Genomic DNA, 26,271 nt, shown 5'->3' with positions numbered 1-26,271 from the left:
TTAAAACGCCTACACAGATGTAAACCGGAAATAATAGCCAATTTCATATTTTCGCGGGCGGTGTTTTTTTCTTTTATTTTTTTTCTTTAACGCTTGCGTCACTCAACGAAATTCACACGTTGTGCTGTGTGAGCGCGACAAACTTGTACTGCCACAACCACGTTTGGATCGCTCTCGTGCCGTGGAAGACGTCGAAATGTGCACATAAGTATGTGGAAGTAACAGCGCGTGTGCAGAAATGTTTCATTGAAGGTAAGTGATTTATTTTTTTCATTTATTTAGTTTTTTATACTCGTAACTTAGCACAGCTCCCGTGCCAATTATCCTTCCTTAACCGAAACGAATCGACGTTCGTCTTGTACATTTAGGAACAAAATAACGAAATAATGACTTCATCAAACGGAATTAACTTCACGACTCGACATTTCCAACATTTGGAAAACATGGACGTTGCTGTGATTTTTTGTATTCTTTACAGTTCTTTCACATACGCTGTGCGATGGAGACATTGTGCTGGTCATTATTTTATTGTCATTGCCCTTTTGAACGGAGTCGATGTAAAAATCAGATTGTCTAGACTTTTATTTTCTGGTAAAATAAAACTTTTGGTGTCAAGTTTATTCGTTGGTTTTAAACAGCTTCCTCGTGTGCGTTTTAACTTGGGTTAAAATCTTTGCAAACTGCAAGAAAAATAATAGTAAGAACAGCCATTTAGTCCGTGGCTCTGTTTGATCGGTTCCCCAAACAGTGTCAGATCCCAAGGGGGAAAAATATTTTTATGTTTTTAAACCTTTCCCCTTGATATTTAAAGGACAACCGACACCCCGGACAAGTTTTGTCCATAATTTGTAAAATGACTTCTACTGAGCGTATTTTAATAAGATTCCACCGCATATAGCTATATTTTGCGTTTTAAGACTCGCTCTGAATATTCAGGAAGTCTTGTTTTTGAATTGGTGATGAGTCCGTACGTGACGTCATGAAAGGACCGCCCCTGACCGTAAAAAAGATGCATTGTAGCATCCTTCCATCACATCAATGTATTTTGCTGTACATGTTTGGTCTGAGAACAGTGTTGCACCCAAAGCACCCAAAAGACGCCAGAAGAGGGCATCCAAGCTCCATATAAGGAATTTATCAGCCTGTGGAAGCGGAGGTGGCCACTGGAGGTCGCCATTTTGTGCCTCTTTTTTTTGGGGGTGAGAGATTTTCCCCCAATGTCGCATCAAAATGGCACATATAATTCTTTAATCGATTGCAAACATGTATGCTTTCCTCTTCAGAACTATTTGAATCATATTCATGACTGGATGTGTAACAGGAAAGCATATTCTCCGAATCTGAAGCCATTGTTTGGATTCTCCAGCAATGCAAGAAGTCTTGGCGTGACGTCACGAACTCGGGGCGGGACTTTCTGAAAATGCCCAAATCGCAGCTCAATTTTTTGCAGATTTTGGACACTTTAAGTCATTTTTATTGGTGTTTTGCATTTGACTAAAAATATCATACTGCGTGTTTTGGGTATTTTAGATGCTATCAAACGTTTTTCTGATGTCAGTTAAAAAACAAAAAAGTGACATCGGTTGTCCTTTAAGACTCGCACTGAATATTCAGGAAGTCTTGTTTTGGAGTTGATGACGATGCCTGATGTGACGTCACGCCAGGAACGCCTCTGACCGAGAAAGCGACACACAATGCATTTTAGGTACTTTGGTTGGTGTGAAAACATCGTGTTGATCTGTGTTGATGGCGAAATTAGAAGGAAAAACACATAAATAACGCCATGGTGAATCGTTTTGTGTCGCACCAACACTACAAATTACAGTAACACCATAAAAGTGGACACAAATTCCCAGCGGACAAATCAGCCCGTTTCCAACGGAGCTTGTGCGCCATCTTGTGCATTTTCTGGGACGCTACATTGCAGTCCAGACGGCTCGAATAGATACGGAAAGACTCTTTAATCGACTGCAAACATTTATGCTTTCCTCTTCAGAACTATTTGAATCATATTCATAACTGGATGAGTAACAAGACAGCATCTTCTCCGAATCTGAACTCTCTGAAGTCATTGTTTTGTGTCTGGAGTATGCTGGCGTGATGTCACGAACAAGGGGGCGGGACCTTCTGAAACTCGCCATTTCCGAGGTCATTTTGAAGCCGTGTTGAGACACTTTTAGTCATTTTTATTGGTGTTTTGCATTTGACTAAAAATATCTGCTTGCGTGTTTTGGGTATTTTAGATGCTATAAAACGTTTTTCTGATGTCAGTCAGGAAACAAAAAAAATGGTGTCGGTTGTCCTTTAACACTTTGTACTGTCCAAGGTCACATTTGACACATTTTGACCAATGATAGCAAAAAAGAAACATTGTACTGTTCATGTCCTTGGCTTTTCTAAAGTGAACCCAAAATACATAAAAAATGAAAATACAGTAAAGTCTCGTTATATCGATATTCAAGGGAGTCCGAAAAAATATCGATATAACCGGGACTATCGATATATCCGACCCTGTTTGCACGTAATTTTCTCCGTGCGTGCATAGAAATAGTATCGATATAACCGGGACTATCGATATATCCGATATCGATATAACGAGACTTTACTGTATTTAAACAGGCGTTAAACAGACTCAAATATAAATATGTTAAAAGTACAGATTAATTATTGTAATAATTTGACTTGTGACTTAACAGCTTGCTTTCACAGCGTTTTCAGTACAGTACTTTAAAATATTTGATGAGAAAATATGAGGCCAAACTTGTTTTGTCTCCATCACGCCCACTTTGCTTAGCTTCATTGCTATTGATGATTTTGTTGTTGTTGTTGTTTTTAATGAAAGCAAACGCAGCTAAAGCCATATAATCTAATCTGACAATTTTGCATTTAGTTTGACAAAGTACCCCCAATATGCTATAATGCCGCCTCACCATTTTTTTTTTTTTTTTACTAAAGAAGGATTTAAATAAAATGTGTGGGTTGGAAAGATGAAACTCACCATCCAGCGTCACCGAGGTAAACGTAAGAAACTGTTGTAACTTCCCTTAATTACGGAACATCAACACAAAAAAAAAAGGAAAATCTGGTCATTACCACTTGCTGATGTAGGCAACAAACCATTATTTGTTTCACAATCGTGTCTGCGTTTTGTTAAGGGCTTGTGTTTTGATGTCTTGTTTCCACTAACCCTTAAACTTTGTAGGCCTCATACTGGGGTTTTTAAGTGTTTGTTTCCATGACAACACTCCAGTGGAGGCCTGAACGTACAAAGAAAATTACTTTAAGATAAAGACAGACAAGGCAGAGAAGGCCCAAAAAACGATTTGACATGAAAACAATCAAAAGAGAAGTGATAATACGATATGCGTGTTAAAATATAATTTTACTTTCTATTTTTTGCTTGCAGCTGTAACTAATTTGAGTCAGATGTTTGACTCATACGACATAGCCAAACTTCTTTCGACTACATGTGACATTGAAGATATAGGGCAAAATCTGATGTCCAACACATAGTTTGCAAATTAGAAAAAAAAATCATATCCTGAGTCATCTTTCCACACTTGTCATCGTTGTTAAATTAAGCTTATTGCCGTGAATGAAGACAGTAAAATTGTTGACAGCATGGTGCAAAGGTGAGTCCAGGGAGATCCGTTAGCTTCACGGTGTGATCTAGTAAACTTTGACTCTTATTGTAATGTCATCTCCGTTTTTTTTTTTTTTTTTTTTTTCCTTTCAGTGCAGGTGTTGCAATGGGGGAAGTACCCTCAGGACTGTTGGAGGCATGCGTGGTGGTTGGGGCCTCCACTGATAAGCTCAGAGATGTGTACCAGGTATTCATATTTTTGGGGAATTTATATACTCATTCATTGCCAGACGTGTGCAAAAATATGTCCACTCTAGTGCCAGGGTTTTTGTCATTTTCACTCAAATTCTAGGACCCACGGATTATTGAGTTTTAGGACTACATAAGCATTCAATGCAGCGTAAGAAACCTGAGACTCTCTTCTTTCATATGAAAAAAGAGTTAATTCCTAAATGATATGAGTCTGGAGTTATATGATCTTGATATGGGGCGGATGTCCAAAATACAATGCAATACATACATATTGTTTTGCTTTAACAACAGCTGAAGCTGGAACGAAGCGCCAATGTCGAAAAAAATGCAAATGCTTCACCTCGCGGAAGGGAAAAAGTGTGGCCAGAGGTCTGGCCAGCGCTTTATCGGCACACCAGCAAGAAAAAAAAAGCTGTGTGTGTGTGGGTGCATTTGCGTGTGTGTGCGCGTGTGTATCATCATTTATAATAACTAAGAAATGATATCCTCACAATTTTAAAAGTATCACTTTGAATTAACTCATTCACTGTCAGACGCTATGCAAAAATGTGTCCACTCCAGTGCCAGGGTTTTTGTCATTTTCACTCAAATTCCAGGACCCTCAGAATATTGAGTTTTAGGGCTACATAAACATTCAATGCAGCGTAAGAAACCTTAGACTCTCTTCTTTCACCAGAAAAAAAAAAGAGTTAATTCAGAAATGAGTCTATGGGTCTGGAGTTATATGAGCTTGAAATGAGGGTGGTTGTTCAAAATACAGTGCAATACATACATATTTGTTTGTGTAGCGCTTTAACAACAGCTGAAGCTGGAACAAAGTGGAAAAAATGGAAATGCTGCCCCCTCGTGGGCAAAAAAAAATATTGACACAGGCCATGGCCAGTGCTTTGTCAGCACCCAAGCATGAAAAACAAAACAGGAACACATTCGGGAATGGCGCATTTGTAAATGGCAGTAAATGAGCTAATTTATTTTGTCGAGCTGCAATATTACTCTGCAACTCTTTTGTTTTTCTTTGTTTTTTTCTGGTGCTTGCGGATTAGCTTCACCAACAAAATAAGTTTGCGGAGTTTCCCATACTGGATGCAGAGGTACTGCAAGTCCATATCCCGCCTTTTGTTTCCAAGGAGGCCAATTCCGGCCATGTGATTGGTCCTTCCTTTAGCCGTGTGCAGCGGCGCAGAAGCTTCATCAAAAAGGTATGTGGAACATTGTGAGTAGATTTTTGTTTTATTATAAAGTTAGCAGCAATTTTGAACATTTTGACCGCTCTTGTAGAAGAGGCGGGACCGCGCTCCAGAGTCAATGCAAAACGGAGTAGCCGCCAATCATTCAGAGGTATCTTCGGCGACAGAGGACATTAGCGTGCCCAAGGATCTGGACCTTATCGCTTTACCCCAGCTCTGTTTTCCCGGTACATGATTCCCCTGGCATGTGCATGCCTTGAAAAGCAGATTATTTTCACTTTTTATTTCTGCTGGTCAGGTGGTCTGCAATTGGCCAATGAGCAGAGAGAAGACTCTTATCACTTCTTGGTGTTTACTGACCTGTTGGGGAACCGAAGTCACGGAGTTGTAGCGCAGTACTACAGAGCTGTCCAGGTACAGTGATACCTCGGTTTACGAACTTTTTGGTTTACGAACGTTAAATGTATTAAAATTTTACCTTGGCATACAAACTTTTTTCGGGATACACACAGAGCTGCCTCAATCAGTGATGTGTCGTCATCTATTTCCCGCCCCCAGTCTTCGGTTAAAGCCACGTGATTGGTCAAGAACGCAGCAGTGAGGGGGGGGGGGTTACAGATAGAGAGTGAAGCCGTTCTCCGAAAAGAAAATGGCTGCCGACTTTTTTGTCCTCTATTCCCCGCCTCCAGTCTTTGGTTAAAGCCACGTGATTGGTCAAGAACGCAGCAGCGAGAGGGGGGGGGGTTAAACATCAAAGAGACAGGCAGACGACAGTGAGAGAGTTTCAACTTTGTTCAAAGGCAGAGTGTAGACTGCAAGGTTAAAATATCCCATCAATCAGGCTCCACAAACAACCCGCACAAGCCATCGGTACACTTGATGCAAAAAGCTATCAACCCAGCTAAACAGAATGAGGAACTAGATAAAATTATCACATAGAAAGCACCTACAAGGTATAATTCCTCAAGATGGTGAAATAAGAAGGTTACGTTTCTCATCAAGTGTTTAATGCTGAGGAAACCGGACACTCCCTTCCATCAAGCCATCAACGACCATCACAAAGGTCAATAAAATGACTTTATTATACTGTACAGTTTATTTCTTTAATTATAATACCATAGCACACTTTATTATACATAAAATAAGGTATATGTTGTGTAGTTGTAAGGCTTAGAAAATTAGAACGTAGAAAATTGTCCTGGGAACGGATTATTCTTATTTTAATGGTTTCCTATGGGAAATTAATTTTTGGGATACACACTTTTTGCTTTACACACTCTGTTTGGGAACCAATTAAGTTCGTAAGCCAAGGTATCACAATACATTTGAGAAATCTCCCGAGACATCATTTGTTTTATGTGAACTTTCTCGCGTAATTGATTCTGATTGGCTGTTGCCCAGACCTACAAGGAAGCTACCGCCCAGAATGGCCATCGATGGATTTCATCGAAATGTCGTCTTTTCTCACCCTATGCCGTGTGCGTCATCTCCAAGTTCCCCTACTACAACGCTTTGAGGGACTGCCTGTCGTGGTAATACATTGCAGAGGTTGCCATTTTGAAAGCCCCCACCAACTCATGGATCATCTTTCCACTCTTTCAGTTTGCTCGCCCAGTTGCGCCCCGCGAGGCAAAACGACTTAGCGGAAACCATGAAGGAGTTTTCCGCCAAGTTGTCTCTCGTCCCTTTACCGCCTCCTGGTCAACTACATGTGGTCAGAAAACATTTACATTCACTTCACATTGCAAGTTCTGAATAAAACATGTAACTCCATTATTCTTTGGACTCAATCTGTTTCTGCACGTCAGTCTTTTAGCCTGCGTCCCCTCCTGGTGGTTCTTCCATCCAGGGAGGACCATGATGGCCCCATCGTCGACGTGGACTTGCACTTGCCTTTGCTGTGTTTCTCGCACACGACACTCCTCCAGGTAGCACCCAAATGGGTTTGGCGTTCCTCTTTTTACACTGCGATTGCTCAACATACAAAGTAGATTCGGCACATCTGTGTGTTTGTTGACACAAGTCTGGCCGGAGTTTGAACTGGAGTGGAGCACTCCCTCCTAACGGGGAAAGCTAGGAAATGGTCTAGTTACGCAAGTTTTATGTTCCCTTAATGTCCCAATCTGCTATTTCACCACAAATGTGGTATTATGCATAAAATGAAAACATTTGTTTATGTTAACATGAGGTGCGTTGTTTATTTTATTTGTTTTATTTTAATGTAATGCAATTTTTATTTTAATGCAATGTTTGTTTTAATTTAATTATACTTTTCTTTTTATTTCATTTTTATTGTGTTTTTATTTAATATCTATTCTTTTTATTCTTTTTTGATTTTATTTTCAAGCGCCTTTCAAAGCTCTCAAAGACATTTTAAGTAGTATTTTATTTGCATTTTATTTTAATTTAATGTAATTTTTATTTTAATGTGATGTTTATTTTAATTTAATTATACTTTTCTTTCTATTTCATTTTTTTATCCTTTGTATTTTTTTATTTGTTTAATTGTGATTTTATTTGTATTTGACTTTAATTTAATTATGTTCGTTTTATTTAATTGCTATTCTTTTTATTCTTTTTTAATTTTTTAATAATAATACATTTTATTTTCAAGCGCCTTTCAAAGCAATTAATTTAATTATACTTTTCTTTTTATTTAATTTTTATTGTATTTTTATTTAATATCTATTCTTTTTATCTTTTTTGATTTTTTTCTATAATAATACATTTTATTTTCAAGCACCTTTCAAAGCACTCAAACATTTTAATTAGTATTTTATTTTAATTTAATGTAATTTTTATTGTATTTTATTATTATATATTATTTTATTATTAATTTTAGATTTTTTTTTTTTTTTTATTTGTTTAATTGTGATTTTATTTGTATTTGACTTTAATTTAATTATGTTCGTTTTATTAAATTTTTATTTAATTTCTATTCATTTTATTGTTTTATTTTTTTAGAATACATTTTATTTTCAAGCGCCTTTCAAAGCTCTCAAGGACATCTTAATTTGTATTTTATTTGTATTTTATTTTAATTTAATTTTTATTTTAATGTGATGTTTATTTTATTTTAATGTAATTATACTTTTCGTTCTATTTCATTTTTATTGTATTTCTATTGTATTTTAATTTTTTATCCTTTGTATTCTTTTTATTTGTTTAATTATTTTATTTGTATTTCACTTTTTTTTAATTATAATGTTCTTTTTCTTTTTAGTAAATTTTTATTTAATTTCTATTCTTTTTATTCTTTTTTTTTAAACAATAATACATTTTATTTTCAAGTGCCTTTCAAAGCTCTCAAGGACATCTTAATTAGTATTTTATTTGTATTTTAATTTAATTTTTATTTTAACGTGATGTTTATTTTATTTTAATGTAATTATACTTTTCTTTCTATTTCATTTTTATTGTATTTCTATTGTATTTTAATTTTTTATCCTTTGTATTCTTTTTATTTGTTTAATTATTTTATTTGTATTTACTTTTTTTTAATTATAATGTTCTTTTTCTTTTTATTAAATTTTTATTTAATTTCTAATCTTTTTATTCTTTAAGTTTTTAATCATGATGATAATAATAATAATAATACATTTTATTTTCAAGCGCCTTTCAAAGCTGTCAATTACATTTTTATTTGTATTGTATTTATATTTCATTTTAATTTACATTTTTATTTAATTTTTATTTCATATTGTGTGTGTGTATATATATATATATATATATATATATAATTTTTTTTTAATTACATTTTATTTCAGATCTTGTCCTGTCTCCTCCAAGAACAACGTCTAGTCTTCTTCTCATCCGACTGGGCCAAACTCACTCTGATTGCCGAGTGCCTATTGCTTTATCTGAGGGTAAATAAACGGAGGAACGTGACTCCGCCGGCAGTGTTGGAATTGTTTCTCGTCTCTCTTATCTCACTTACTTTTCCTTCCCGCTGGAGCCCCTCACCTGGCAGCACCCTTATGTTCCCGTACTGTCTCGAGGAATGCTGGACTTCCTGATGGCGCCCACGGCCTTCCTGATGGGCTGCCACATCAGTCATTTTGAAGAAGTGGCTGCGGTGAGCGCATAGATTTGTCATCCGGATCACATGTGAATTCTATTATGGCAGACATTTTGAAGCTTAACGTCTTTTTGTTGTGCAATACCAGGAGACAGAAGATCTCATCCTGGTCAATATTGACGACGGTATCATTCAGTCATCCTGGGCCGATGTCATTGACCTCGCCGCTATTCCTCTGACCGCAGCTGAGTGTTTCATTTCAAGGTAACCACAAAAATCACGTCTTAACGTCCAAGTAGCTAGTCCCTAAAACGGTTCTGTGCGTGGGCGCATATATTCAGAGCCGAGTCGCTCCAGCTTCACTACGATTTGGAGCAGTGCCGCCTGGGATCGGCCACCGACGCCGTCGCTCTGCAAGCTAAGCGGCGAATCTGGCAAGGACGACTCAATAAGCAGATACAAAACATCTGCCTGGAGCTCTTGGTCAACATCTTCAGGCATGTGTGTACTTTATGTTGGATGTTTAGTCTGATCGAGTACAAACGAAAAAAAAAAGGATTTTCCATTATATAAGGCGCACCGGAGTCTTATGTGTACCCCCATTGAATTGTGCGATTTAAAACTTTTTCCATATATAAGGCACAACAGATTATAAGGCGCACCTTCAATGAATGAAAAACATTTTTCCCAAATATAATCAGGGATTAGAATTTCCCGCCGATCAGCGGATTTCTGACTTTTTCAGACCAAATGACCAGATAAAATGACCAGATATAACTCACAACTTGTGTTGGCGGAGAGCGCAACTTTGATTGGATGATACTGACGCCGGTTGGCGGAAAGCGCCATTTTGATGGGATGATCTTGATTTAGGTGCCGGTGATGTCGAAACAGGGAAACATCCCCTTTTGAATAAGCGGACGAGTAAAAACAAAATCACGTTGATTCGCCTTTGTGGAGAGAACAGGCTCTAATTTGATAGATTCTAGTTTGTAATGAAACAATACCATTGATGAAACAGTCGAATGTCAGTTGCACTATGACAAGCCCCATGCTAACGTTAGCATCAATATACTACTAGCTGCAGAAAGCAAGCGTGCAAGCTTATGAGTGTGCAGGCCAGCTTGCAGTAAACTTGCGTATGTACGTGGCAAGATGACTTTTATTCAGATAGTTTGGCTGGATTTTTAACAGAAACCCATTCATATTAATGGTATTATCATAGTGATTTTAAATAATACATTCTGACATTTTTTTAAAATCACATTAATATACAGTGAGACCTCAACTTACGAACTTAATTGGTTCCCAGACAGAGTGTGTAAGGCGAAAAGTGTTTATCTCAAAAAAAAATTCCCATAGGAAACCATTAAAATGGGAATAATCCGTTCCCGGGTTTCCATAAAATATACTTTTCAACTAAATAAGCCTTAAAAGTACACACAACATACCTTATTCTATGTATAATAAATGTGATATTGTATTGCAATGAAAGAAATACACTGCATTGTATCATAAAGTCACTTTATTTACATTTGTGATTTATGGCTTGATGGAATGGCGTTGGAGGTCGAATGTCAAAGGGAATTGCTGTTTGGAAAGAGAGGCGAATTACACGAGGACTGTAATTAAAGAAATAAACTGTGCTGTAAAATAAAGTTTTATTTACCTTTTTGATGGTCGTTGATGGCTTATGGAAGGAGAGTCACCTTCCATAAGGACTGTTGGAAATTTAACCTCTGGTGCTGTTCGGTCGTGTGCTTCCGCCGAAGATCACTCCGCCAGCCGTGGTGGGTATGTATTATGAAAATAGTGATTATTATAAGGTTTAATTTTCATAAATTTGACGTTTGTAAGTTGAGGTCTCACTGTATACACTTTTTTTATACATATAAAACAGTATATGCACCCCCCTCGCCTTTTTTCAGACTTTTTTTCTCATTTGTCATTCTCATCCCTGTATAATACTGTATATAATACATAAAACTTTTCCAAATATAAGGCACACCGCATTATAAGGCGCTATAGTAGAGTGAAATGGAGTCGGTGACTGATGACAGTAGTTGTGAGAACTGCTATGGCTCTATATTACTTCACATACAGTATAAGGTGCACCGGCATATAAGGCGCAGGGTTATCTTTCAAGAAAATGAAGGCTTTTGAGTGCGCTTATACACTGGAAAATACAGTACATGAAACTGAAACAATTATTCCATGGTCGGAGTTTTAGGGGGACATGAATTTTTTTTACATTATTTTTATATGTACTTTTATTACTTCCATATGCAAAATAAGAAAATGCTGAAAATATCCTCTCTGTGTATTCCATCAGAGGGGTGCAAGACTTTCTGAACCACGAACACAGAGTTTTTAACAGTGAGGAGTTTTTACGGAACAGGGAGCCAGCGGACCAGCCCTTCTACAAGAAGGTACGTTCTCAATTACGCTAGTCAAAGTCAGCTGTATTGTCAAATATGCTAATATGCATTACATACAGCATAGATTAAATTAATCTCGTACCCAGCGTGGAAGGCACTTAAAATATGGCTAAAAAAGACAGACAATTGACAACAGACAATACATGTAATTTTTTAATGTAAAGTGAGGTAGTGACGTATGTAAAGTGACATGGTGTAGTAATGCAAAAACAAACAAAAAAAGGTTGAAGTGAGGTCTTGCAGAAAAAAATACACAAAAAATAGAGTTCAGGATGATAGTACAGCGTGTATGTAGCGTGTACTCAGAGTTCGGTGAGTGTGGCAGTGGGAAGGGGCAGCGGGGGCAGGGCTGGGAGGGAGTTGAGTCTCTGGCAAGCATGTCGCATAATGACACTGAATGCAATTACTGACCTTTTCCTTCTGACTCCGCCGTTTATTATTTTTATTTTTGTGTGTTCTGTCCTCAGGTTTTAGACACTCACATTTTTCACTCATTCCTGCGAGACAGGCTCAACAGGAAACAGGACAGCTTCAGCCGCATGGAGCAGAGGACGCGCAACGTAGCGCACAGGTATGTTCTACCGCCATCTGAACACCGTGGGACAACAATAAGCGGGGATGCGGTTACAAACCCTGCGGGTATAATTAAGTCCCTGACAGACACAGGAAGTTGGAAAAAAAAATTAGTTGACTTTTCTGGAGAATATTTCTTCCGTTGTCAACTTCCTGACTGCGCGTTGGAGATAACATTTCAGCATCACGGTTATCGTCCTGCAGGAATCGTGGCGTGACGGACTCGCCCCGCCGTCCTCCCATGTCTGAGTTGTCCTGGAATGGCTACAGCAGCTACGCCAGTCCGGATAACCGACTGAGCAAGCGCCTGGGAGCCAGTATGCCCAACCTGGACCAGCCGTCCCACGAATCTCTCACAGCCATCAGCTCCGTCAGGCCATCTTCTCTCCGGAAGATGACCCCCGACATTGGTGGGTGCTTGCGCAGACGAGAAAACGGTTGTCACCTGCAATCAACCCACGAATCGTTCCTCCTTGAATACGTTGTAGGGTTGAAGTGTCCACAGAAAGCGCTGAGGGTTTTCCGCCTTCCTGAATTCCCCCCTCCTTTGGCGTATCACTATGTCCAAAACTATTATTCGGAAATGATTACAAATTTGGACAAGGCTATCAGCGCGACTTCACCCGAAGAATCGGCTTTGCTGGCCAGGTAAGGAGCAAATACGCAGAACTTTGTTGACATATTTGTACTTCTAACGGATCATTTGTTTCTCCAGGTATCATTACCTGCGCGGTTTGGTCAACACAGTGTCAAATAGACGTCTGGACGCTTTAGAGGACTTTCAGAGTCTTTATAAGACAGACTCCGACATCTTTCCTTTGCAGATGGTTAAATCTCTCGTGGACTCCCTTCCAGAGGCTGACCGTTTGCAGGTTTTTGATTTTATGCATTTTTTTGCAATTTATTACAGTTTCCAGGCGATGTAAAACGTCTCTGATATCGTTTGGTGATTAAAAACATAAATGATAAATTATAACTGAGGTCCAATAATTGTTTATAAAGTCACATTTCCAGGGACAGGTGCAAGTCTATTATGATTAGCGCATATTACTAAATGACATACTTATGTTAAAATAGCTAAAGAAACAAATATAGTCAAACCGCAATTCTTCAGAGGTTTTAACTTTGGTCGTCTGCCATCTTGCCTTCCCGATATCGAGCCATAATCACCTTGCATTTGTTTTGGTGCGTTTTAAAGTCATTGTCGAGGATATTTTGGGCTTTTCCGTGATCCGCAGGAAGCTGTCATATTATTTGTTATTTAGTTTTTTTTTGTTCTTTTGACTTAAAGACGGCGCCGCGAGAGTGGCTGCCTTTCCAGCAGCTCATGTATTTCGTTTTTCTACTTTCATTCCTTTCATCACTTTGCTGCTGTGAAATGTAAATTTCTCCACTGTGAGACTAATAAAGGCATATCCAATCCAATCCAATCCAAAGCTGCCGAAAGGGCTAATTATATATATATATATATATTATATATTAGGAATATTAATTTACCCATTGCATTATTTTTACATCGAATATGGCGGATTTTTGCAATCAGAACAGGAGTAAAACTCTAAAAGACATTAAAAACGGGCAGCAAACAAGCATATTCTAGATTTTTAAGAAACAATCAAATATTCTTACTAGTAGACACGAGTAAGAAATATTGTGTTAGTCTGTTCTCTTTGTCTTCTCTGTAATACCGTAGACTATCAAAATATCACAGAATTGTTTAGTAAGTAAAGAAAATTCATTTTTTTTTGTTTATGTTGGAATAAATTAGTGGACTTGAATTAAAATTGTTGATATTTTCGCAAAATAGATTTTAGTCAAATAATGTTTTTTTTTTCATTTGCAATTTAGAAATAACATGCTCCAATGAATGTATTTTTGTTTATTTTAATTAGTTTTATATACTTGGGCAACCTAGTTAAATCGGGTTCCATCCATTTTAGAATTTGGCCCCTTTTTAAAAAAAAATCCCAGATACATCCCTGCATTTCTATAACCTTTCCTCCCTAAATAACAAGTGACCGCATTTGTGACGATTAATGCGTTTGTCATAGGCGGATAAGCGGCCGGAACTGAAGCGCCTCATCGTCCGCCTCAAGCGGGACCAGGAGCGCGAGCGACACGACATCAAGCGCGAGGAAGGCACAGTAAAACGTTTCCAGCTGCCTAAAAAGTACATGCAGCTGGATGAGTTTGTCAAGTGTGTCCAGGAATCCGGGATGGTGAAAGACCAGGGAAGCATTTATAGGCTTTTTGAGGCACTCACTGTTGGTAAGTGCGACATAAAACCTCTCGTTAGTCCCTTTAGTCAATCCTCAAAGGTTTTTGTTGTGGCTTCCAACACTGCTGCCTTTCTATGAAAATTTAAGATTTCGCACACTCAAAAAATGTGAATATTAAGACTCCTCATTCAAATGTAGGTAAATAATGAAAGAAGCTACCAGTAGGGCGAATGACTTTCTACTGCAGCACACACCAGCACACTCATGTGTTTATTTTTTTATTATTATTAGAAAGGCAGACATTACGCAGAATCTGTGAATGCCAATTTTCTGCTCCTGCGATGAAGTCCTAAGCCATTTCTATAATTCATTCACTGCCAGACGATATGCAAAAAATGTGTCCACTCCAGTGCCAGGGTTTTTGTCACTCTCACTCAAATTACAGGACCCACACAATATTGAGTTTTAGGACTACATAAACATTCAATGCAGCCTAAGAAACCTTAGACGCTCTTATTTCATCAGAAAAAAAGAGTTAATTCCTAAGTTATATGGGTCTGGAGTTATCTGAGCTTGAAATGGGGGCGGTTGCACAAAATACAATACAAGACATACGTATTGATTTATATAGCGCTTCAATAACAGCTGAGGATGTAAAAAAGCGCTAACATGGATAAAAGGTAAATGCTGCTCTTACCAGTGTTCTGACCAGAGCTTTATCGGCACCCCGACCAGAGCTTTATCGGCACCCTCGCCCAAAAAAACCCGTCCGGAATGGCGCTCCACGTCATGCTTTTCAATTCCTGAATACATTCGGGAATGGCAGTGATTGAGATAAAAACAAATTCTGATCCATGGCAGAGGATCATCTTCTTTCTTGCCTTTACACCAGAAACACACGGGGCATTTTGTACATTGTAAAAAGCCGCTGCTGTGAACTCACGGCATTCCTGCGAGTGATTAGATAAGAGAAACCTGGAGAGGATAAATATTACTTGAGCGTGCGGCGAGCCAAAATCAGTTAAAGGACAACCGACACCATATTTTTGTTTCCCAACTGACATCAGAAAAACGTTTTATAGTATCTAAAATACCCAAAACACGCAGGCTGATATTTTTAGTCAAATGCAAAACACCAATAAAAATGACTTAAAGTGTCCCAAAACTGCCACAAAATGAGCTCGGAACTGGCAAGTTTCAGAAGGTCCCACCCCCTTGTTCGTGGCATCACACCAGGATACTCCTTCACAAACTGCCTTGCTCCAGAATCAAAACAATGACTTCAGAGAGTTCAGATTCGCAGAAGATGCTTTACTCATCCAGTTATGAATATGATTCAAAAAGTTCTGAAGAGGAAAGCATAAATGTTTTCAATCGATTAAAAAGTGTCAACTTGCACCTTCTTTATGCGTATTACCGCAATTGGCTGCGACACACAACGATTCACCATCGCGTCATTTATGTAGTTTTCCGTCTAATTTCGCAATAAACACGTGTTTTCAGATGAAAAAAAGTACCCAAAATGCATTGTGTGTCGCTTTCTCGGTCAGGGGCGTTCCCTCCGTGACGTCACTTAGGGGATCGTCATCAACTCAAAAACAAGACTTCATGAATACTCAGCGCGAGTCTTAAAACGTAAAATATAGTTATAAGCGGTGGAATCTTTGCAATTGCGCTCAGTAGAAGTCATTTGAAGTCATTTTACAAATTATGGACACAACTTGTCCGGAGGTGTCAGTTGTCCTTTAAGCTTCGTTCTAACACTTTTTCCTCTTTTTCTTTAGATATAATGTGGTTTCTTTTTTTTCTTCTTTTTTTGTGTTTCTTTCATTGCAGGGCATCAGAAGCAGGTTGGCCCCGAGTTGTTTCGCGTTTTCTACACCATCTGGAAAGACACCGAGGCTGAGGCACAGGAAGTGCGTATCAGTGACCTTTTGGAGACAAACGATTCATTTGTAAACACAATTGAAAACCAGTTCCCAGTTGTCTTCACAAAAAGGTCTCTGTGAGTCCTGGGTCCAAATAGACAAAACGATCACGAATTACAAAGGGGTCATTGTTGACAGCTTTGAACATTTCATCTGATATTTAACGTCTTTTTTTTTAACCTGCTAGCAATTAGTTATTGATCTATTGACTTCTTGTTTTTCTATTTGTTATTTCAGGTCTCCTTGCCTGCATCCGTGTTGGAACACATGGAAGCCAGCGAGTGCGTCTTCAAGCTGTCCTCCTCGGTTAAGACGAGCCGCGGCGTGGGCAAGATCGCCATGACCCAGCGACGACTTTTTCTGCTTACCGACGGCCGGCCCGGCTACGTGGAGGTAGCACAATACAGGGATTTAGAGGTAAAAGGAAAAAAAATGTGATGACATCACAACACTTTGATAGTTAGGTTGTAATAATTTTCACCACAGGAGGTAAAAGTGTCCTCGGCTCCTTTCCTGCTACTGCGAATCCCCAGCTTGAAGCTGCGCGTTCGAGGCAGGAAAGAGGCCTTTGAGGCCAATTTGAAAACAGAGACGGAACTCTGGAACTTGATGGTGAAAGAAATGTGGGCCGGTCGTGACATGGCCGACCAGCACAAGGTAGCTCCAAATGAGAGAATATTGGATGTGAAACAGGCTGAGTCATGTCGAGCGGCTATGTTGTTTGTTTCCAGGACCCCCAGTACATGCAGCAGGCCTTGACCAATGCCTTGCTCATGGACGCGGTCGTCGGCAGCCTTCAGAGCAGCAAGGCCACTTACGCCGCATCGAAGCTCGCTCACTTTGACCGGATCAAGATGGAAGGTAAATCAAAAACAAAATGGCATCCAGTTCATTTCACAGCGTAAAATAAGATTTAATAAAACCTAGCTTGATTGCTAAAAGTCAAGCTATTGTCATTGTCAAATCGTCTGGGATTGGATTAGCCTTTATTAGTCACGCAGTGGAGACATTTAGGTTTCACAGCAGAAAAGTTGAAAGGAAAGGAAGAAGTAGAAAAAACACCATCTTGAAGTCAAAAAACAAACAAAAAAAAACCTAAATAAATAACAAATAATGCGACATAACACAAAAGTCGCAGACAGTCATTCAATCTAAAGCACTTTCTGCACCCTCTTTGTTGCATGAAGCAGCTCTAGATGAAAGAGGAGATTACCAAAGGGTCCTTTTCAGCAGTGGATCAGGGACGTGATGGTGGAATGTGCACGTCCTCTACAAGCTAAATGTGGAAAGCAAACACAAAGCTGTAGCATCCATTGACCAAAAGAGACTGTCTCACATCTCCTGTCCCACGTAAATCCGCTTCAATTCCTAGCGGCGACAGTTCCATATGCGCATCAGCGTTGACGCCCCTTCTCATTGCGGGTTCCTCAAGCTGTCCAGCGATGACAGTCAAATGGCACCGACATTCTTCCCAAATTAAAAACAGTGCTGGCTATTCATTACCATCAAAGTGACAAAAGAAAACACAAAGACAACAAAACTCTGGCCTACTCGGGCGCCATCTTGGACTTCTTACATCTTGTCAGGTTTCTTAACAGTAATCTTAGTCGTGTTTTATTATTTTTTTTTTATGCCTCGTTTTTTGGCTCTCCAGTGCCCATGATGGTTCCCAGGACGACGGCCGAGACGCTCAAGCACAAAATCAATCCTTCGCAGGAACTGGCCGTGCCTCGCGCCATTGACGTTCTTCTTTACACGCCAGGTAACAAAACACTTCTGACCTTTGTCAACACATCACGTGTTCGCTCCCGTGTTGCTATGTCAATTAGTCTTATAAAAAAGACGTGAACGGTGCATGAACATAACTATCCAAGAGATTATGATTTTAAGTCATAACAATCATTCAAAAGTAAATATGGCGTGTATGTGAATATTTCAAAATGAAGCGTGACGCTAGCCTCTTTAGCTTATCTTTGGTGGCTAAATTTGCTTGTCTCCGTGGATAGCAAAATGGCCTCACATTCGTAGCACAATAGTTATTCTTCTAATATGTAGATTAATTTTTAACATTCTAAATAGATTCTTGAAAATGTTATTTTATTTATTTATTTATTTATTTATTTATTTGTGAGGACTTAACTCATTCACTGCCAGACGATGTGCAAAAATGTGTCCGCTCCATTGCCAGGGTTTTTGTCATTGTCACTCAAGTCAATTCCAGGACCCACAGAATATTGAGTTTCCTGACTATATAAACGTTCAATACAGCGTTAAAAACCTTAGACTCTCTTCTTATATCAGGAATAAAAAGTTAATTCCTAAATGATATGGGTCTGGAGTTATATGAGCTTGAAATGAGGGCGGCTGCCCAAAATACAATGTTATACATAATGGTTTAAATAGTGCTTTAATAACATTTGAAGCTGGAACATAGCACAGACATGGGGAAAAAAGGGAAATGCTACCCCTTGTGGAAAAGAAAAAAAACATTGCCAGAGGCCATGGCCAGCTCTTTATCAGCACCAACGCAAATCCCGAACAAATTCGGGAATGGCGCTCTGTCATATTTTCAATTCTCAAATACATTTGTGAATGGCAGCGAATGAGTTAATATGAGCAGGTCCCAATAGAAAAAATAACTTTTTCATGTCGCAAAGAAGGCAAACGCTCTTCAGAGGCCTTGCGGTGCCACTTGAGACGCCCGTCTGGTGGTAGGCTGACTCGGCGACTCGGTTCTTCCTGTCTCCTCTTTTTCCATCTGTGTGGGTAAAAAGAACAAGCGTGACCATTCAGACGATGGCCGTTAGCCTTTACTCTCGCTCTCGTTTGAATGTAGGTCATTGAGTTGAATTCCTGGCGCGCAGCTACAGCGCTCCCTCTTCTCCTGTCAAATAACTTCCTTTCATTCCTCCCATGTTTCGCCTTCTCTCCACATTTCTCACTCTCTCTCTTCTCCACCTTGTTTAAAAAAAAATATACACCCTTATACTGACTGTTAGCTTAAGCCAGCCGGTGTTGGACTACAGCAAGCGTTTCCAACTGTTCTTGAAGGAGGATGTTTCTACAATTTAAAATAGTCGCCGTTAGTTACACAAATAAGGTCATGGATCAATGTGGTTTGCCATTGTGGGTGTTTTCAGAATCAGAAAGTCTTTAATCGTCCCACAATGGGGGAAATTTGCTATCTATCTATCTGAAAGAGGTGGAAGAGGGGTTCAAAAAGATCAAACAAAGTATTGTATGCATATGAGAAAATGTGAGAAGACTGACATGTACAACTGCACAAAAATATTTCATAAAAACAACTGTACATCGTGCAAAGTATAAAAATACACAATAAAAGCAGATATCAACAAATTGTTTAGCATTTTTTAGAATGCATTATCATAATATTTCGTCATTTACAGTAAAGTCTCGTTATATCGGTTATATCGATAGTCCCGCTTATTACGATACTATTTCTATGCACGCACTGAGAAAATTACATGCGCGCAGGGTCGGATATATCGATAGTCCCGGTTATATCGATATTTTTCGGACTCCCGAGAATATCGATATAACGAGACTTTACTGTATTTAAAGAGTATGTTTAACCCTTTCTACTGTCATGTTGTTTGTTCCTTTGACGGACAATAAGGCCAGCGCAAAAAAAAACTTTTTTCCCCCCTGCATATTCTTAAATGGTTGATTTTGACACATAACTATATAATAATAATAATAATGATAATACATGTCATTTATAAGCGGCTTTCAAAACTCTCAAGATCACTTTAAAGTCACAGGATAACTTTTTCTGAAGGGTGAGCAGCGGCAGCCACACACGTCTGCGTTCACTCAACCCACTCATAGAAAGCTAACTAGCCAGCTAATAATAATAATAATAATAATAATAATACATGTCATTTATAAGTGCCTTTCAAAACTCTCAAGGTCACTTTACAGTCACAGGATAAGGATATCTCATAGATAGCTGGCTAGGTAGCTAGCGAGCCAGCTACATAGCTAATAGCTAGCAAATAGCTAGCCAGATAACTATGTGAGACAATCTGTTCAATCGTCTATGGATGCTACAGCTTTGTGTTTACTTTCAACATTTAGCTTGTAGCAGACGTGCACATTTCACCATGATGTCATTGATCCACTGGCGAAAAGGAGACTTTTAACCTCTAGAACTGCTTCATTCAACAAAGAGGGTGTATTTAAATCAAATGACTGTCTGTGTCTTTTGTGTTGTCACGTTATTTGTTATTTAGTTTATCAATATATATTGTATTATATTGTAACATAACTGTGACTGTAAAGTGTTCTTGAGAGTTTTGAAAGTCGCTTAGAAATACGTATTATTATTATTATTACAACAAGATTTCTAATTGATTATGGCGAAATTACAGTGTGCCTGTGTGGATGTTTCAGGTCAGTTGTGGGTGTCTGTGCGTGGCGGCAAGGTGATGGTGTTTGACGCCTCCAGCTGGTTCCTGACACACACTTGTCAAGTCGGCAACGCCAGACTGGTAAAGCGGCAAAAAAAACATACACTCTGCACCAAAAGTACAGCGGCCATAGAACAAATCATTTGTTTTTTTTTTTTTTTTGGCCTCCATGTGTACACTCGAGTTCTTCTCCAAATGTTATTCCAAATCTCAATAACCAACTTGACAGTTTCCTGTTAAAAGTAGCACCTAAGTGAGGTTTTACAAGGTGATCTTTGCTCAACCAACTTTAATGATATACTGTACTAGTCTTGAAGTGTGGAACATGGCTTCCATCTAGTGGAGACAATGAGGGAGTGAGAAATGGACCTGTTTATATTCCAAGCTTCATCTTTCCCTTCATTGTTTTATAATAATAATAATAATACATTTCATTTATAAGCGCCTTTCAAAACGCTCAAAGTCACTTTACAGTCTCAGGATCAGTTTTCTGCGGGTTAGAAGTGGCAGCCACATGCGCCAGCGTTCACTCAACCCAGAAGTAACTCAGATAGAAAGGTAGCTAGCTAGCTAACAGATAGCCAGCTAGACAGTTAGCTAACTAGCTCGATAGCCATATAGCTAATAAATAGCCAGCTACATAGCTAGCTAGCTAGATAGCTAATAGATAGCAAATAGATAGCCAGCTAGGTAGCTAGATAATAGGCAGCAAATAGATAGATAGCTAGATAGCAAATGGATAGCCAGCTAGGTAGCTAGCTAGATAGCAAATGGATAGCAAATAGATAGCAAGCTAGATAGCATTTTTATAGCATAGTTATATCCTTTGGTCCATTTTGAGCCCATCAAATCCACGGCCGCGTTTGAATCACTCTTACATAAAGATGACAGTTTAACAGGCTGTGTCTGTTCACCTCAGATTGACCCCAGATTTTCTGTGCTTCCATTGTGGGCCTTCTAAGCATGATTTTTTTTTTAATATGGTAACTTCTATTCTGTCCATTCGTTATCACTCAGTTTATTATGTATGTTTTTTTTTAATGAAAGATATCTACTTAGCTTTTTTTTTAACTCACCAGCTTAAGGCAAATAATTCAACTCCACTGAAATACTTACTCTCTGCTCTCAATCAAGATGCTGTCGATGCTTTCTTCCTCTTTGAGAATGACGTTTTGCTTCAGAACTGCATGCTGGCTGTGGACAAAGACCAAATGTGGATGGGCTCCGAGGATTCCGTCATCTACATCATTAGCATGGTGGCCATGGTTTGCAACAGGCAGCTGACAGATCACAGATCCGAAGTGACCGGGCTTGCTCTCGACACGGATAAATACAGGTGAGCTTATGCAGGCAACACAATCCTATTTTTTAAGAATTGTAAAAACATACAAACTATGGCTGCATCATGATGAATTTTTAATCTTTCAGTCAGAAGGTGGCGTACTCCTGCAGCGTCGAGGGAACCGTCATGGCATGGGATGTTTCCACATTGCAAGTCAGTTTTTATTCAAGAAAACATTGAGACACATTTTTTTTAACATTTATTTTTCTGTGGAAGAGTTCATAGTTAGATTTTCTACTACCTTTTAAGCAGTGTGAACATCTTTCAAGATTTTTTTATGATTGTTTTTAACTCATATGTCGATGTGCAAAAATGTGTCCACTCCAGTGCCAGGGTTTTTGTCATTTTCACTGAAATTGCAGGACCCACAGAATATTGAGTTTTAGCACTACATAAATATGCAATGCAGCGTAAGAAACCTTAGACTCTCTTCTTTTTATCAGAAAAAAAAAGATTTAATTCCTAAATTATATGGGTGTGGATTTATCTAAGCTTGAAATGGGGGCGGCTGTACAAAATACAATCATACATATTGATTTATATAGCACTTTAACAACAGCAGAAGCTGAAACAAAGTGCTAACTAGGACGAAAGGCAAATGCCGCCCCCTCGTGGAAGGAAAAAAGATTGTTGGTCTGACCAGTGCTTTATAAATTTGGGAATGGCAACGAATGAGTAAATGGAAGCGCTCCCACAAATTATGAGGGAAACCATCTCGCTGTGTGTCCTTGTTTGTTCCAAAAAAATCCTACGACAATTCAAGTCCTTTGTCAACCCCTCAGGTGAAGAAGAACTTTCGCCTGTCCTGTGACCGCCTGCACTCCGTATACTGCAGCGGCGTAACCCTGTGGTGCTGTAGGTGTCTCACTGTCGCTTTTATTTGCTCCCAAAAAAGCCACCAAAGAAACTCTTTCAACTCTCATTTTCTCATTTGTTGAAGGTTCCCGGGACAGCATTATGGAGGTGTGGAGAAACGGCTCTTTAAAGCACCGTCTCAACCTACCCGAGCAACACAAAGGCTCTGCAGCGACATTCAGCGCTGTACTGCTTTTACCTGAGGTAACACACATGTTTACAAATGACAGACATAGAAGCTGGTCGGCCTTCAACTTGTCCTGATTTGCAAGCAATTGTCATCGTAGGATATAATGTCATATGTGTGTGTGTTTCAGAGGGAGGAGGTGTGGAGCATATGCGTTGATTCCGCAGATGTATGCATTTGGCCCATGAAAGATGCCTCAAAGCCCTACCACCGAGTGGCACTACAGGACTGCACTGGATGTCACTGCATGATTAAAGTGAAAAACCAGGTTCGCACTTACTCTTTTTTTTTTTTTTTTTTTTTGCTTCAATTCAGCCAACTTGAAAATTAGCCAATATTATCACGGCTTCCTTTCGTAGGTGTGGGTCGGCGGAGTCGGCCGCTCCTCCAGCAAAGGGAAGGTCTACGTATTGGATGCGGAGCGGCGCCATGTCCTCAAGGAGCTACACGGCCACGGCGACAAGGTGACAACGCTTTGCTCGGCCGAGGACCGATACGTCCTCAGCGGCGCCGCCAAGCACGATGGGAAGATTGCCATCTGGAAGGTGGAGTAGGAAGTGTTGTTTACAATCACATGATGCCTTCAATGACGCACCCTAGTGTAGGAAAAATGGACACGATTTCAGCATCTGTCTACCTTATTCCCTCGGTATCGACCCTCGTGTTTATATGGAGGCTGTTGTAAGGCTTTTTATTCCTGCTTTGAGTTGTACGTGAGTGACAAAGTGGTCATAAAAGATGCTAAAAGACACAATAACCCTCGGTTGAACCCAGGAGGAGCTTACACAACTTATTTACCCGTTATATATGCCATAATATTTCATATACATATATTTTTGTTGCTGCCTATTAGTTGGCTCTTTTCACACGACTTTTTCCAGTTTTATCTGTTTTTATATATAAATGTTTAAAACATTAATGTCAAAGTGGCACACTAACTTCAACCAGGATTTAAGAGCTTTGGAGAAAGAATGGGAGCTATTGTTGCTATTCTGTCTGAATTGCATGGAAGGCAGCGACAAAAAAATATATATACGCAATATGACCTCCACTGGATAATCTTTCAAGATGTCGGCGCTGTAACAAGTGTAACAGATCTATCATATTGCCATATTTGCTTTCCTTTTTCTTTTTCACCAGCACTGTACAAAGTTCAACTTTTGTTAAAGTGCAACTCACTTCTGTAAAAAAGGGAACAAAAGTGGAATGTTGTTGAATGTTGAATGTGGTTGAATTTGACCCCGCTGAGGTCATGTCAGGGTTGAGGGGATTGTGTGTGAGCAGCAAAAATCAGATCCTCAATCCTTTACTTATATGAAGGAAATTGAATGAACTAAATACAAATAAAAATCACTTTCCAGTTATATGCCTTAAACATATGTATACCTCACTATTTAATCCATACTGGAAATCAATTGGGATGTTTTTATTTTTATTTATTTTTTATTGCAATGTAATGGCACTTTCAGCCGTGGCGGGCGAAATTTAACACATGCTGCTGTTGGATTTAATGTGATGCTTTGTATGAAAGTGTACAAAACACTTGAGATTTTTTAACAGTAAACGCATAATATGCAACACTTGAGCATTTGTTGTTTGTCCACCATATTCAATTCCCACTTTGTACCACAGGACGGCGCTGTTGGTACTTCTAAGTGGGGAAACAAAAAGTGACAACTTGCTGCTGGAGAAAATCTTGTATTCTGGGCTAGAGAATACCCCCTCATGATAAAGTTTATGATTATTTTATTTATTTATTTTTGATAATACACGTTTAAAAAAATGCAGGATCTATTTTAATTGTATTGCCTCTGAATGATCTTCACCTCTAACCTGGCAGCTTCGTTGGGTGCAGACCTGCCATTTTTGAGCAAGTGCTGGAATCCACGTTTTGAAAGGAAAGCAGTGATACATTGAGTTTTATTGGCTTTTCAGAGTCATCTTAGTTCACACCATTAAGCGGTTGGAGTGCATTTTGTTGTGCTTACCTGCTGCATGCACCACACACACACACACACACACACACACACACACACACACACACACACACACACACACACACACACACACAGACCCACCCACGTGTTGATGAGTGCTCATGCTCCCTCCAACACACAGAGCCATAATTATGTTTTGATGTAAGTATGTCACAGACATTATCAATTGATCTTTTTGAAATTGTACAGTAAAATGCATTTTTTTTCTCTTTTAGAACACAACAAAAACCTGATGTTTTTCTATACATTGGATCATTATTGCACTACACTAAACCACCAGAAGTCGTGAAATCCCACACCCCTTCGCTGGTCTGGTAAGATAAGCGTGGTTTCTGTTTCCCCTGCGACTCTCAAATCGGTTCCCATTAATCTACAGGGCATTACTCACATGAGGGGAAGCGCAGGTTTGCGGTAAGCGCATGCACAGTTTTGCAGTGTTTGAGCACCGTGGAGAGAGAGAAAAAAAGCCGACCTCAACAACGGCTTGCTCTGTTCAATGAGACAAGTCACTTATATTCAGCAAAATCAATGACAACCTGCAGGAGAAAGGAACTCGTTCCAACAATATGTCTTTTGTGCTATTGGTGCAAAATACAGTGAGACCTCAACTTACAAACACCTTATCTTACAAACTTTTCGTCTTACAAACGTCAAATTTATGAAAATTAAACCTTATAATAAGCACTATTTTCATAGTACACACCCACCACGGCTGGCGGAGTGATCTTCGGCGGAAGCACACGACCGAACAGCACCAGAGGTTAAGTTACCAACAGTCCTTATGGAAGGTGACTCTCCATCCATAAGCCATCAACAACCATCAAAAAGGTAAATACAACTTTATTTTACAGCACAGTTTATTTCTTTAGTTACAGTCGTCATTTAATGCGCCTCTCTTTCCAAACAGCAATTCCCTATGACCTTCACCCTCCAACGCCATTTCATCAAGCCATAAATGACCATCACAAATGTAAATAAAGTGACTTTATGATACAATGCAGTGTATTTATTTCATTAGAATACAATAGCACATTTATTATACGTAGAATAAGGTATGTTGTGTGTAGTTTTAAGGCTTATTTAGTTGAAAAGTAAATTTTATGGAAACCCGGGAACGGATTATTTCGATTTTAATGGTTTCCTATAGGAATTTTTTTTTAGATACACACTTTTCGCCTTACACACTCTGTCTGGGAACTAATTAAGTTCGTAAGTTGAGGTCTCACTGTATCGCATGCACTCCTTGACTTGACACAGCACAG

The 26,271-nt window shown here is 39.0% G+C and overlaps 1 protein-coding gene across 2 annotated transcripts; it reads left to right on the top strand.

The window, feature by feature from the left end:
* Positions 1 to 40: 40 nt before the first annotated feature.
* On the top strand, positions 41 to 24,590 carry dennd3a (DENN domain containing 3a). 2 transcript variants are annotated; one of them, XM_089023217.1, is made up of 30 exons: positions 48 to 252; positions 3,737 to 3,830; positions 4,879 to 5,034; positions 5,114 to 5,249; positions 5,321 to 5,436; positions 6,424 to 6,554; positions 6,625 to 6,736; positions 6,831 to 6,950; positions 8,790 to 8,888; positions 8,978 to 9,097; positions 9,189 to 9,304; positions 9,382 to 9,537; positions 11,373 to 11,469; positions 11,946 to 12,049; positions 12,256 to 12,461; positions 12,540 to 12,699; positions 12,767 to 12,923; positions 14,103 to 14,319; positions 16,107 to 16,186; positions 16,436 to 16,615; positions 16,685 to 16,855; positions 16,930 to 17,059; positions 17,853 to 17,960; positions 20,612 to 20,709; positions 21,810 to 21,964; positions 22,057 to 22,123; positions 22,753 to 22,825; positions 22,911 to 23,029; positions 23,143 to 23,280; positions 23,372 to 24,590. In XM_089023217.1, exons 2-30 carry the CDS (start codon positions 3,750 to 3,752, stop codon positions 23,564 to 23,566), a joined length of 3,798 nt encoding a protein of 1,265 aa, XP_088879343.1. In that variant the 5' UTR covers positions 48 to 252; positions 3,737 to 3,749; the 3' UTR covers positions 23,567 to 24,590. The 2 variants fall into 2 exon arrangements, 1 of the variants encoding a protein (XP_088879343.1); XR_016118611.1 differs by lacking the exons at positions 22,911 to 23,029; positions 23,143 to 23,280; positions 23,372 to 24,590 and having other exon boundaries at positions 41 to 252; positions 21,763 to 21,964; positions 22,753 to 22,822.
* The last annotated feature ends 1,681 nt before the right edge of the window (positions 24,591 to 26,271 follow it).

The sequence above is a fragment of the Hippocampus bargibanti genome, linkage group LG20, assembly GCF_051943395.1.
Source record: "Hippocampus bargibanti isolate YZ-2025 linkage group LG20, ASM5194339v1, whole genome shotgun sequence".
Classification (NCBI taxonomy): domain Eukaryota; kingdom Metazoa; phylum Chordata; class Actinopteri; order Syngnathiformes; family Syngnathidae; genus Hippocampus; species Hippocampus bargibanti.
Note: the sequence above shows the minus strand (reverse complement) of the source record. Positions and strands in the feature narration are given on the sequence as shown.